At 40.8% G+C, this 15,550-nt stretch overlaps 1 protein-coding gene across 1 annotated transcript in view; it reads left to right on the top strand.

Annotated features, from left to right (window-relative positions):
* The window catches only part of LOC145980573 (visual system homeobox 2-like), a 243,517-nt gene extending 228,928 nt beyond the window's left edge, over positions 1-14,589 (top strand). The window contains exons 5-6 of the mRNA XM_083113607.1: positions 3,028-3,202; positions 14,174-14,589. Coding sequence (XP_082969733.1) covers positions 3,028-3,202; positions 14,174-14,589 — 591 coding nt within the window. The remainder of the gene's footprint in view (positions 1-3,027; positions 3,203-14,173) is intronic.
* Positions 14,590-15,550: the final 961 nt, after the last annotated feature.

Raw genomic sequence — 15,550 nt, 5'->3', positions numbered from 1 at the left:
CACAAAATGCATCTCACACCTTTCAAAAACATGAAAAATTAACACTACAATGTGTTTTTTTCAAATTTCGTTTTTTCGTCAAAAACGAAATATGCATGCCCCTATAAATAAGCAAACATTTGGAACAGCCATATCATTTCAGTGAAAATAATGGAACATTTCGCGGCGCCTCTGTAAGCCATCCACGGCGAACCAGGGCGCCGCGTACCACACTTTGGAAACCACTGCACTAGACGGAGTGCTCCGAGCCTCAAGAAGGAAGGTGTGGGTGGACCAAGCAGTAACAAAACTCCGGAAAAAACAAACTAATATCGACCAATATTTTTGGACAATTTTGCAAATTACGGAAGGGGCTAGTGTCCCACTGTCCGTGATCGTTATCCTGTAAAACAACGAGGGTACATATGCGCCGTCACAAAAAGGCCCACCCTCCCTCCCTTCTCGCAGCCCCATTGTACGACGGAGGAAAAAGACCGGCTGATGCCCCCCTCGCGGGTGGCATGCCACGGCCGTGAGTCAGGGGCCACGCGCCTCGCTTAATCACTCATAACACACTCCCAGGAATTCGTTAATTGAATGGACTCTGCTGGTTGAACGGGGGACCTGCTCTTGAGCACGCGTCGAAATTCTTTTGACAAATTGTATTGGTTTTTTATTGCAGCTTCCGCGCAGGGGGAGGGGGGCATTCGATCGCTTCTTCTTTTGTCTCATGTGGAAGTGAGAAACACGACGCATGTCCATATGTGCACATGAAACTTTGGTCGGAGAGGAACACTGAAGTATAAAGCCATTGAACGTACGTAACTTTTGTACAAAAAGCGATACAGACAAACTTACAGTGCGTATTAATTTTGTCTATGTGAATATTTTTTTAAATATTAAACAAGAAAAAGCATGCTCTAGATGAACGTTCAGTATGCGGAAAAAGTTACTAAGGTTTTAAAAAAATTCTGTACGAAGTAAACAAACATGGATAAAAGCCAGCTGTAGAGTCGCTTGAAAAAAAAAATGTGTATCCATGGTGCCTGTGGGTATTTTTCGAACTGATAAAATAACAATAAATATTTACGAATTTTGTGCATTAGAGACGATTTTGTGGGGTAAATTATGGTGTATATTCATTTAAAAGTTTTTTTTTTTCGAAATTATGAAATGTGCTGGCAACATTGGTCATGTCAAAGAGCAGCGCAAGGTGTGCCCGACATCTGGCTGTGTAACGAACCCCAGAGTGTGCTTGATATTTGTTGAGATATTGAGATTATTTTTAAAAAGTTTGTTATTTCAATTATATCACAGACAACTATAGTTAGATGGTTAAGTTGTTGTTGGAACTTGTACATATGTTTTGAAATGCGTCATAATCTGCTAGTGTTGACGTCACTTTTCCACCAGACAGAGGAAGTGAATGAACCCGCCTGAATGTTTTCACCTGACGACGGACTGGGTTGGAAAACAGGCGAAGGTAGGGGGAAATCAACAGGAAAGTGGTAACGGAAAATGGCTGTGTAACTGAAATCCCATACCACAGATTACTACTGTCCCATGCTACAAATTCAGGAACGTTGGCCAAAGTCGACAGTGTTTTGTCTGATAGGGTCAGAAAAAGAAGAAGAATAGTGTTATTGGTTTGAATTAATTTCGTTTCTTTTTGACGATACGCTGAAATAATGATTACGTGCAGAAACTTTCGTGTATTTTGGTTTGTTTTGTCCAACGTTAATACTATATGAAGTTGTGTTTTAGTGATTGTGATTTTAAATGCTGCAAGAATTGTTCTTTTCGCCTCTTCGGGCAAAGCAAAGAAACGTTAGTAAATCTGTACGTTGTTTGTAAGTCAACATACGATAGGAGATATAAGTAATTACGAAACTGTGTCTAACTTTGAAAACCATGTTGTGTTTTAAACCCAGCCAGCCCTAGAGAATTAAATAGTCTCATGTTCCTGACGCAAGGAGCAGCGGAATAAGTTTATAACGACAGTGTCCAACTAAAGGGCGTAACAGCTGTTAATAACCAATGTCCAGAAACATGAAAAGATTAGAAATTTAATGAAAAAGAATTATATGTATATCTAACCTACCCATGTTTCTGTACGATAAATTTGAAATCACACAATTCCAGCATCAACATGAATATTCTCTCTCCAACTTCTTAATGCACCAAATGTGATGAATTCTTTCACGACCGTCGTTTTCTGCGCCGTACGTGCATTCTCCTACTATAAATTTAATTTTATATCTTACTTACGTTTGCCATTCCGCTGTACTGAAATCTTACGCTGCACCGCGTCATTCGGAATGAGACGACTTGTTCTTCCACGACTGTGGCTAATCGCCGAAATAGAGACGGGGTATATCGTCTGTGAACAATTGATGCTGCATAGGTTTTGCTTAATGGCGTATGAATATACATGTCCCTCTCGCATGCCTTGCCTACCTATCTTCCCACTGTTGCCATCTTGGCACTTTTTTGGAGGGGCACTTTTGTACTCAGTACAGAGGGGGCTGAGGGGAAGGGGAATACCTTCGATTGCTGCAAACAGGCCGTGCTTATGCTTGCAAGGTGCCCAATTTCATCGCACCCTATTTTTTCAGTCCAAAGATGGATTTGTAACCTTTTATCGCGTAATCGTTCGCATCGGCGCGTCAGATAACGAAAGCATTGACAAAGGTGTATTTATAGGGGGTGCAGGGGGTTCGGACCCCCCGAAAGACTTACGAAGTACAAAAATTAAATAATGAAAATATACTTGTTGTTTAATCGATGGTTATTTAAGCAGATTTATGCAAAATTTATTACTACTTATAACGTAACATTCACAAAATATCACCAGGGACTTTACTTTTCGTCAACTGAATCTAACATCCTTTTTTTATATTCAGTAAATATTCAATTCATTATCTATTCAATAGTGTGGGGACAGGTTGTTTTACCCTCAGAGAAACCAATTTCCTCTCTATTTTTCATGCGATTTGGCTCTTTAAAAATTCGATCTGGCAACACTGATTCTTTGCTTCTCTCTTTCAGGTTTGGTTTCAGAACCGCAGGGCGAAGTGGCGGAAGACGGAGAAGTGCTGGGGCAGGAGCACCATCATGGCGGAGTACGGTCTGTACGGCGCCATGGTGCGACACTCGCTCCCTCTGCCGGAGACCATTCTGAAAAGTGCCAAGGACAACGAATGTGTTGCCCCCTGGCTGCTAGGTAGGAAAACACTCTGAACTAGAAGCGTGATTGTGAGTATTCTTTTCATGAGTTGAGCAAGAGCTCTATCGCTTGGGGAAAACTACAAAATTTATCTGTTTTTGTCTTTGGAGCCGGTTTAAGTTCAGCGTACTTTCATGGTATGGTTAGATTTGAGTAGGTTAGGTTAGCTTGTTAGCTACTGGAAAACCTCTAAAATAGGTTGAATAGAAATGTTTAAATCGGAATAGGCAACAACTAATGACCTTCAAAGTCATAAATAAAGGGCACTCTTTTAGGCCTTAATACATTGTATGTATTACCTTGAAATTGCAGTCCAAAATTATATATTTAACTATAAAGCCAAAATTAATGAGAGAGTTTAAAACTCATAAATAAATTTACAGTTTATCACCTATAATTTCAGTGTGCACAAAATACATAGAATATGCATTGAACAGTGTTTTTCAAAGATTGTGCCGAGGGAAATTATTAAAATATCGCACGTACAGTGATATATATTACCCGTAATGTAAAGTTAGAATGTACGAGATATACATGGTTCAAGTTATTCGCATTCGTATCTCAGGTTGTCTCTCGGTAAATTTGGACCATGATGATGATTGATGGTAAAGAAAGAAGCACAATGATTTAAGTTTACTTTATGCACATGTAAGCTAATCGGGAATGGACTTACAGTTTAAAGTGGGATCCGAACCTGGGACTCCACTGGGTTTCGAACCCGGGACCCCTTGATTACAAGGCTACAGTGACAGTGAGACGGCCATGTCTTGCACAGGATTTAAACTTGGGATCCTTTGTTTTTTAGCACGCTACACTATCTCCCTTGCCATGGACGCAAGTGTCTTGTCGACAAGGAAATCGGACACGAAAACAAGAGCCCCTTATTCATTAAGTTTACACTTCAGATAATCATATAGTTTTTAAAAACAATACACTTGTGCATAACCATTGGTTCGAAATTCAAATTGAATCATAATACATAAAAAAATTAGACAACCTAACAAAATATTTCAATATTAACAACTATTCTATTGTAGAAAATCATCAGTTATGCAAATTTGAACATTTTAGAATAACAAGGCGTTATGTTTTACTTAACCTAATCACACTCACATAAAAAACAATTGTTAAATATTGCTGAGAGGGGTATCACTGGAATAAAAAAAATGAAAATGTGCTTTAGAGTGGTAGGAATGCCAACTAAGAGAGTGAAATTGTGCAATAAAGAAGTAAAAACGGCCATTAAATTTTATTAAAATGTGCAGCAAGATAGAAAAATGTGCACTAAATGTATTTTAAAAGAGTAAAAATGTGCATTCCAAGGATGAAATATGCAAGGAAAGAGTAAAAACACTAATGGAGTGAAGAATGTATCTATTGAAAGAGGGAAAGCATGAAGCAGAAGATTAAATATGCACTAAATGGGGGGAAATGTGCAGTCATTGAAAAAAAAAATGCATTAAATGAGGAACAATCAACATGAAAAGTAAAAAAAAAACATTCACGAAATAATTCCCACATGGAAATTCGATATTCAAATACAGATCAAGTATTTCTTTCTTTTAAAAAAATATAAATTGAAAGCATCCGACAAGTACACAAAAAAATTTCGTTGTTCTGCACACTAACACGAAGGTGGACTCAAGGCGAAAATAGGAAATATCAGGAACTGAGAGGGTATTTAAGACTCTTAATGCTGTATTTAAAAGAGGGATATGAGGTTTCAACCCCCCTCCCCCACCCCGAAATGTCAGCAATCTCAATAATAATATGTACAATGCACTTAAATGTGCAAAATTGTCAAACATTTTCTGAACATATTTTTAAGCAATTTTTTCCCATAAATCCAAGTGTTTTCTATGCTGTTGTATTCCCCACAATGCCACTTAGATAGTATAATGTTTTTGTTCTGAGGATATTTGAGGCTTATTTCTTGGATTAGATCCTTCACATAATGCGCCTCCGACGAAAATCGAACCCGAGCCCCTAGATTACAAGGCAGCAATGTTGATATGGCTCAAACCAGTTAGCCAATTTACATACGCCATTCAAGAGTTTTACTTGTCTGAGTGAATAAGATACTTAGTGTCTAGGAATCTAATAAACTGAACGTTTTCAATGTTCAAGGTTTTTGAGTAAACGTAATGGGTTTATTCATAATTGTCGACAAAAGCTTCCAAATTGAAATTTACTTTAATCCGGCTCCATTGTGTAAATTGTAAAATTGGTTGGGCAAGTTATTGAACTGAATGAAAGCTGTTTTCCTCATGAGATTTATCTCTTGATTCACAACAAAATAAATATGTAGGAGTAAATGGCAATGTTGCCAGGAACTGAATTATTCTCTTCCTGTCAAATTTTCCACTTTGTTTCCAAATCATTCACGTAATGTATACGAGAGTTGATCACTGAAGTCTGTGATTATCGTGGAGTTCTTTGTTCGACCTTCTACTTTTTGTATAGTGGGAATGGCCACGTGATTTAATTGATATTTAATAATACTCCCTCTGTCCCATAATTATAGTCCGGTATGCCAAAATGGTAACTTTTTATTTATGTTCTTTTGGATACTTGATCGGCCAATTTGTATTGATCCTTGAGTAATAACGTTGTATGACTCATTCCCGTGTTTCATTTTCTTCTTCTGTATACACAAGTGTCACAGTTTGAATATCGGACAAGTATTATGGGACAACAAACAAAAGTGTACCGGACAATAATTTATTTATTTATTTATTTCCTTCAACAGAGAAATTATCTCCTTTTACAGAAGGTAGCCAATAAAAATAAAAATACAAATACAAAAACAAGAGAAACACATAATATAATACAGTGAGACATAACACAGGTAGAACACGTACACAAATATAATGTAATATAAATTACTAAACTATACTATAGAATCATGTAATACCCAATTAACAATTTAGAAGCGCTTCACCCAAAACAATACAGAACAAGACAAAAAAAAAACAAAAAAACAAAAAAACATGTCATTTTTATTCACATGCAGTGATATATTGCTAAGTATAACACTAAATCTTATAATTTATGTTGTAAACACTTGTTTTATTATTTTTTTGTACTCATTGATTGAGATACTAAAATCAAGATTAGATTGCAATATAGATATTTTGTTGTACGCAAAGTTCATTCTAAATAATGGCGAATTCTTGAATCTTTCTGTTTTAGGAATATCATAAGACATCAATTGCCGCAGCCTTAGGCCACATTTCTTTGCATTGAAACATATCTTTTGGAGAAAAGTATTTATGGGACAGAGGGAGTAGTTTTTGCTGAAATACAGTGCGTTCGTTTTGGCTTCTGGCCGAAATAGCGCGTGACTACAGACCGGGCGGCATGGCGCGGGTGCCGGCATTTTCGGCCCGCGACGTTCAGCTTATTTTTATATCTTTAGCATGCAGACAATTATATTTACATTGCATAACGAGTACTAACCTGTGTTAGAAGAGTTGTTCAAAGTGGTGGCCAACTCCATTCACACATTCCCGGCCTCTTTTGATGAAACTTTGATTGACATATTTGTTGTTTGCAAGTTGTTTCCTTGCCATTGTTAACCTGGCAGGACGCGCGCTGGGTAAGAAAATACCCACAAACAATAATGACTTAAGTAAGAATGCTAATTGTTTTAAATAGACTTGTTCTGAGAAGAGAAACAGAACTTACAAGAATTACGGAAGAGGAACTTTTGCGTGTCAATCAAAATATCATTAAAAGATGCCGGGAATGTGTGAACGCAGTTGGCAACCACTTTGAACAACTCTTCTATCACAGGTTAGTACTCGTTATGCAATGTAAATGTAAATGTCTGCATGCTAAGTGGGGTAAAAATAAGAGGGACGTGACGGTTCGAAAATGCCGGCATCCGCGCCATGCCGTGCCGTCTGCAGTGACGCGCTATCTCGGCCAGGAGCCGAAGCGAACGCACAGTACTACGAGATGAAAATGTAATGGTCTAATTTTGCTTTTTCCGTGCTGGAACGAAAACTGGAATTTTGATGGCATGAATTAGATAAGTGGTTCTTAATCTGCGGTGACCTCCAAAGGAAGTCAAGACCTATCAGGTGGTCTGAAGGAAAAAACGTGTTGCTTGGGAACAAGCCAATTAACAGCAAAGTTTCACACCGTACCAGCGTGATAAGCTGCACAAGCCTGTGTTCGATTGGTGAAATACTTTGGTAGCAATAACTACCGCTTGGATTTTTAAGCCATTGCATGTTTTCCTTTGTATGTAAGCACGCAAAAATGGCACATGTCGGCGAATTGCACTTATATAGGAACGACCTTGTGACCAAACGTTGACCAAAACGTAGATCTTTTCGGACCAATGTGTGTGTCGCTTTAAGGCGGTGATTTTTGAGTCATCAATTTGAATTTCAATTTCATTATTTGACATAAACAATATGCACTGGTATTTGAAGGTTTCAGTACAGATCAGTCAAAAAATATAATTACAAAATTTCTATAATTTACAATTTAAGTATTCACTAACGCTATAACATTCCTGATTTAATAGTAGTTTGTTTTTGAAACTTGTCATATTTTCTGCTTTTATATCATTTGGTAAGTTATTGAATATTTTAATTGCCATCTGTTGGCTCCTTCTTGAACTAATGTTAGCCTGGTGAAGTAAGGCTTTTGAAGCTGTTTATTTCTATTCAGCTTCGTGATGTAATATTTTCTCACTTATAATGCAAAATGAAGGGAGGGTTGATATTTCGTATTTCTTAATCAACGTTTTGCAGGATCCTCTAGTCCTTATTCCTGCTATTATCCTAATTTGTTTTCTCAATGTTTCTAAACCTCTAAAGGCCCTCTCTGGCTACACTAATGTCCGATAATAGCCGATACTGAAGAAAATCGTGTCTTTCCTTGAGAAGGAATGCAGTGGGGGAGGGGGAAGGGTACGTCAATTCTGTTAACAAGCGAATGGCATTGCATCCTCTTCGCCGCCATCTCAGCGGTCTCGATGCGGAAAATCGCGAACCGGCCGTTGGAAATTAACCATTTTCCCCGATGCAAGAACTCCCTTTACCACTGCAGTCTTCTGCTTTAACTCCGCCCTCCCGAATATCAGCGCGGCCGCAAATATGTCCTCCCAAGGCCCCTTCGAAAATTGATGGCGCCATTAGGAGTCCCTGACCACGCGGGGCCCTCTCCCTCCCGCCGACGGGATTCACGACCGAAGTTTGCATTCGCAGACAAATTTCTTTTGAGCGCCCGCCAATAAAAATTCCTCCATGCCGCGGAAACGTTGCTCGCAGTTGTTGTCTTCGAGCGTTGATCTGGTCGAATGAAAATGTTGATCCGAGTACGATCTGCATCAGGCGAGGTTTCATGTTTCGGTTGTTGATCCGAAACAGATCTTTCCCAAATCCAAGCCCACTGCAATCTAGAGCCCATTGTCCTACTGAGTCACACTAGCAGGGCGAACCGAAGGAATGTTTTCGGGGGTGGAGTTGGTGTGTATTCGGTGGAGAGAATTTGGATCATACCTTGAATCACTTCGGCAAAGATCACGCACGCACAATGCTTACCCGGCATGTTTTGAACACGGGATCTCATTGATCTCTTTGCTGGAAATATGTTGGTGGGCATAATTTCACGCAATGAATTGTGGGAGAAGTTGTTCGCTAAATATCGCCCACTAACAAAAAGCAAGAATCAACATATTATTAAGTTTCACAAGAAGATATTTTCAGGTTACAGATAAAATTTCAGGACCTTGGGGAAAAAAAACAACAAAAAAAAACATTACATCTAATTAAAGAAGTCTTCTTCTGCTTTGAAACCTCTGTATTATTTTGTGAACACTTAGGATAGGCTAAGTGGCGGCGATTGGGTTAAAAAACTAGGTGGGAGCATGGGCGTCAGGAAAGGGGGGCAAGGGGGGCCGTGGCCTCCCCTGGAAAATTAAAGTCTACCCAAAAAATATGTATTTCACACATATAATTTCATTTTAGCCACAATAATGTGTGTTAATTATTGCATGAACACCATAAATTCAAATTTAAGCAATGTTTTTTAGGGAAAAACACTATTTTTGGGGAAAATTTGTCTTCGTTTGCCCCCCTGGAAAGAAATACCTTCCTTGCCCCTCCCTGGAAAAAATCCTGCGGACGTCTATGGGTGGGAGGGCAAGGTGTCAAAAGTGGGAGGGCAAGGTGAGTTTACTTTCCCTTGTTAGATAAGGTTTAGCATAGTGCAGGGTCAAAAGTGGCAAAAAGTGGGGGGGGGGGGACTGCCCCACACGCCTCTCCTAATCGCCGCCACCGCTTGGGATTAAATCAAAGAGCTTTTTGCATCCAGTCCTTCAGCTGATCTTTGCTCGTGCGGAGGGGAGGGAAACAAAACAATAACACACTTATAACGGTACATATCAGAGGACATCAGGGAGATCGTAACAGTGTATTGGAAAATATAATATGAAATGTGCATTAAGTACAAACGAAATATCCACAGTTTCCTATTTTCTCCACACGTGTGAAACAATTACCTCAGAAATTTTATTTCTCATAAATACTGGGGGTGTAAGGGGTGCTCCTTCCACGTAGTGCACCCAATAGTCAACCTCACTTCCACGTAGTACACCCTGGACTGCAGACTAACGAGGCTCTGGCGACTGGCCCCATGGCCAGTATAATTTTGTTTGTGTTGTCCTGTGTTTTGTCCTTATGTGTGCTGAGTGCTCCTTTACAGCCTCAGCTTTTAACGAAAGTCAGAAGAGTTTAATATTTTATGATTTTAGTTCTGCAACGTTAGAGTTGTTATGTGTAACGAAAAGGGGCTGGATGCCGTATAATGTGACGGGTGCAAAATAGCCTTAGTGCTGACGCACCCAAACTTTTAATGTCAAATTCAAAGTCATAAATACTGAAATTCGAACCCATAGTTTTTGGCCACCCTGTTTCTACAAAATAAAAACAACTCTAATTTCTTTCTGAGCCAATCAAATCAGGTATTACACTGCACAGCAAAGCTCCCAAGAGCAGAACAACGGTTCGTATGCTTGCCTCTCACCCTTGAAAATTTACGTCATTTTCCCACAAATATTTTCATTGCATTTAATTGCTGTTTAAATTGCGCAGTACGGTTCGTCACAGAAAATATGTTTCAGCCTTTCACGGCATACGCAATCTGACAACTCAATTTCCTCTAATATTTCAGGGCCTTAACTTTCTAATTTGAAAAAGGGGGTGTCCACATATGCTTGTTATTCATTGCGGTGAGTAAACAGAGGCATAAATAGTTACGTAAATCGCTGCAAACGGTCGGCCGCACCGCTGGGGGGGGGGGGGTGAGGGGGGCAGAGAAAGAAGCGTCGACGGGTTAATTGTAAACAGGGCTGAAAGGGAAACTTCCCACTTGTTTGCGGGAAGATATTTTTTGCGCAAAAGAGATGCTAAAAGCTTTAACCGAAAAAGTTCCAACTTCCCAATGGGTAATTTTGTGATTTCCTCGAGCTGTGGAAACTTTTAATAACAAAACAGACAATCGGTGGACTGGCTTGTTGGTTAAGCACAGAAGCAGTGGTGTAGGATTACTATTATTAATTTAATTTGTTGTAGCAATGGAACAGATTAATTCGTTCTCTATCAGTACCGGCACATGCTCATGTTACCGGTCCCGTATCTTAGTACAAAAACCTTTGTCTACCTACGTCAAGACAAATGTTCACGTTGTTACATTAGACGTTGGGTTTAGGGTTCTTACCATAAATAATACTCTTTTGGTGAAGCCCAGATAAATTGCAGTGTATTTATGTTATGCTAAGAGCAACAAACCTTCTAACATGCCTAACAACGACACACTTATCCTGACGTCAGTAGACGAAGCTGCTCAATACGGTGTGCGAATCTGTGCAGCCAAGGCCGTGCATAACTGTAGAAAAGGGGAGAAAGCGAATGGGTGAATGGAAACAGCGCGTTCTGCTGCAAACGGCTGGTAGCTGCAGTCGCGTTTTCTCCTTCGTGCACTCACTTTCCCTCTCGAGTCACTACTTGCGCAGAGACTTGCTTTCCTTCGCTTGCTTCGTGGGAAGTCTCCCTTATCGCACAAGGTGACACCAACCGCTAAATGCCTAAGTTGATAGGTTAGGCTTGTTATGTTTCGTTCTTAGCATAAATATTACACGAGTCAAATTAAAGCCAATAAAAATGTACGGCAGACTGTACATAGCTTAAATTTAGATGCGGCATCAACTGTTATTTACAAAACGACCTCAAGGCTACAACTAGTGATGTGCCGTAGACTATAAGTTTACGTCTACATGCGTTGTCTACACGTAATCTACGCGTACATTACATTAGGTTATAGTTTACATAGACTACGTAGACAATCTAAAGTGCATTAAATTTAATTTTCAAGGGTTTCATGAAAAGAAAGTGACATTTTCAACTATATTGGTTCCTAACGAAATTAAAAGAACCCATTTACAACAAAGTTTCTCTTCTCTTCTATTATCAATTATGGAAGAAGATAAATGCAAGAAACAACAACAGATGGCAGTCGTGAGGCAAGAGTGGTCTTTTCCCCATAAAACACTAGAATTTTTCCTATATTAGGTTTCTTCCTAGGTGAGAAATTGTTCGAATTTGAAAGAGTATGAAAAGTTCTCTTCACACATCAGCAACTGATACGCAGTATAATTTTCTTTTAATTCCACGGTGTTCTTTGCTAAGTTATCACCTTTTGCCATGTTGTTTACATAGATTACATAATCTACGTGTATAACATAGTCTACGTGTAGAATGTAAATGATCGTTGTTTACGCGTAGACGCACATCACTGGCTACAACACTAATTAAGTGATCTTCAAATCGCCGTTTTTGTTATTTTAAGGATGGCTCCTCCTCTACACACTTGCACCAATGAAGAGGAGTGGTTCTTGCACTCTGTCAGACTAACGCTATGTCCAACGTGGATACGTGCAGCATGGTGCGTGCGGTGTGATGCGAGCGCCGCACCGCAGATATGTGCGTGAACGCCGGGAGTGTCCAACGTTAGTGCGTGCGATTGTGATGAGCAGTTGCGACGAACATGGCTTCCAGTTCGGTGCTTTTGGCCGTTGTTGATGCAAGGTACAGATTTTTAATGATCGATGTGGGTGCATATGGCAAAGAAAGTGATGCTGGTGTATATTCTAACTCAGCACTTTATCAAAATGTCGAAAATGGTTTCTTACCAAAAGATTTGCAGCTGTCCAACTTCCATCAAAAAGACCCATTTGTGTTTGTAGGAGACGGAGCATTTCCATTACGAACATATCTTATGAGACCATATTCTAAAAGAAGAGTTCAAATAATGCAGCCGCCTCATATTTCAATTATCGTTTATCGCGTGGTCGAATGACAGTGGAGTGTGCTTTCGGCATAAGTTCTGCGAAATTTAGGATCCTATTGAAACCAATTGAAACTAGTGTACAGCATTCTGTTCATATTGTTAAAGCAATTCGCATTCTGCATAATGTTATAATTGACATAGAAAAAGATTCTCTTGTAAACGTCTTGGACGAAAATGTGATGGACAGGAACCTACAGCTCTCGAAGTCAAACAACCGCGCTTCGAGAGCAGCAGAAAATGTACGAACCGTATTCTGTGATTCCTTCTCAGTGAATACAATTTGATGTTTTTGTTCATCCACTCACGACTTTCAAATACTTAAAACGTGAAAACTGTTACGGAACCCCACTCCTTATCAACAATTAAACGATCTTTGTAACGAGGGTTTGTTTTATCCCACAACACATTTCTTCTTTGCACTTCTGCAATAAGCCCTTCCATCTTTCTCGGCGACTCGCCACCGGACGGCAAATGCGATACAAAACAAACCTGTTTGAAAATCAAACGTTGCGTGCGTTGCGAGCGGACGAATCGCACGCGTAACGTGTCCACGTAGGACGGGCTCATTGCTGACTACAGTTTTGATCGGATACGACTGCCGCGTTGCTCGCATCGCACCGCACGCACCGCGCTGCCCGTATCCACGTTGGACATAGCGTAAGACTAACAGAAATTTCTCGGCAAATGAAAAATCAATATCTCTGTGCATGCTTACCACACCAGCAAGTTTACTAATGGAGGAGAAAGTTGGACAATGGCCTCAGTTTGCAGGCAGATGGGTGGAAAAGCCTTCGCAGTGGATCGTAAGTGACTGCACGTGGACCACAAAGACTTGCTCTTCTTAAGGTATAGAGGCACTAACTCAAAGTTGAAAATATATGTAGATCAGCAATAGATCTGTGCTAAATGGCAGCAAACTTGTGCAACCCTTCATGCAGAAATCTACTAGATAAGAAACGAAAATAAATGAAGGTTTTCATTTGACGCTCCCTTGTGCGTTACCCCCACACCCCCTATACGCCTTCAAGGCGTGGTGCTATGCACAGGGGAACACTTTACTTTTTTTTACTTTACTTTACTTGTAATACATTTGCAGTGTATTTATGCTAAGACAACAAAACCTAACAAGGTAGGCATTACGCTTCTGACGTCACAACACGAAGGTGGTATCGCGTTGTGCGATAAGGGAGATTTCCAGGGACAGAGGGTAGTGCATGAACTCAGCTGTTCTGCAAAGGTATCTAGAGCCCCTAGTTCGCTGCACTTTTTGACACTAGGTGCTGTGCAGGTGTAGTCCGGTGTCAGGTTGGTGCAAGGAAATGACGTTCAACCAAGCAGACGAATAGCGGTGTTGAAGATCAGAAGATTCAACAAAAGCCTGTCTGCTCCTTTCAACGTTATTTTGATTAGTTAGCAGCTGCAGAACGCAGTGCAAACGGTGCAGACACCAAATACACTACTTGACACCAGATCAACGAAGTTGTAAGCAACTAGACGCACGACTGCAGAGTGTCAAAAAGTGCAGAGAAGTAGACGGGTCTAATGTTAGGTAGCTTCCGGCACTGATAAGTATATTAATTTCAACTCATACTTTATATCCCTTAGGTATGCACCGGAAGTCAATGGAGGCCGCTCAGCAGCTGAAGGAGGTGGACGACAGCGACAGGGAGTCGACCACGTCACGCGACAAGAGCGACAGCTCCCAGTCGCAGCCGCAGGAGACGGGCGGGAAGGAGCTCAGGTTGCAGCAGCACGAGCAACAGCAGCAGCAGCAGCAGCCGCCCCCGCAACCCCCCCAGCAGCCGCTGCAGATCCCCACCGACCCGGAGGAGTTCCGGAACAACAGCATCGCCTGCCTCCGGGCCAAGGCGCAGGAGCACAGCGCCAAGATCCTCAGCGACGCCGTCAGGAGGCTCAACGGGGCGCCCGAGGACTCGAACCCGAACCTCGCCGGACAGATGGGGGAGAGGAACCACGGGGACATCCTCACGTCGTCCGACAATTCGTCCTCTCTGTTCTGACAAACCCAGTGCAAGACTTCGTAATGGAACGGGACCGTCGAAGACTTTCTCGTATCTCTATATGGGGACGTGAAGGAGTTCGCTGACGCAAGGATCTGCTCGTGTCGTTACGTGTAGGATTAGAGTACCAAACTTTGCACGCTGAATCTACACATTTGTTCCTACCAACAGTCACCTTTAATTAGTTCAGGGTCTCCCCGATGGCGTAGTGGTAACGTCGTCGCCGTGTAATCAAGCGTTCCCGGGTTCAATACACAATGGTTCGGATCTCACTTTAAACTGTAGGTCGACTCCCGACTAGCCTATCTGTGCATAAAGCGAACTTAAAACAACAATTCAAACATTCGATGTAATTAGTTCACGCGACTTTCAAACCTCAATTGCTCAAGAACTAATGCACAGTTATATTTGAAGAGAAGGTTACAGGATTGAGACATGTGTAAATGTGTTACACATAGCCACAAGAGTATATTTCTGCGTGGTTCCAAGTAGATCCATTCTTATGTTGAAATTACGTAATCTGAACTGGGATCCAGACCATTCAGTCTACCGTAGGTACGCCTGTGTTGCATATTAGTATTACACTAATTGCTTTGACGTTTCATATTTCCATAATTGGGACTTTCATAATTAATCACTGATCGTGTATATACTAGTTGCAATTTATAAGCCTTCACCCATTTGCAACTACAAAAGGTGATGCATGGCCTTCCCGATGGCGCAATGGTAGCGTCGTCGCCTTGTAATCAAGGGGTCCCGAGTTCGATACCCGGTGGAGGCACATGGTGGTTCGGATTCCACTTTAAACTGCAAGTCCAGTCCCGATTAGCCTTACTGTGCATAAAGTGATCGTAAAACACCAAATCAACCAGAAGGCGATGTATCCAAGAGCGGAATCCCCCTTCCTTTCACTTCTCATACAAGGTGAAGCTATTTTCAATAAAAGTCAAAGACATCACAA

This window comes from Lepisma saccharinum, chromosome 28, assembly GCF_977018435.1.
Source record: "Lepisma saccharinum chromosome 28, izLepSacc3.1, whole genome shotgun sequence".
Classification (NCBI taxonomy): Eukaryota; Metazoa; Arthropoda; class Insecta; order Zygentoma; family Lepismatidae; genus Lepisma; species Lepisma saccharinum.
The sequence above is the reverse complement of the archived record's forward strand: the minus strand, read 5'-3'. Positions and strand labels throughout refer to the sequence as shown.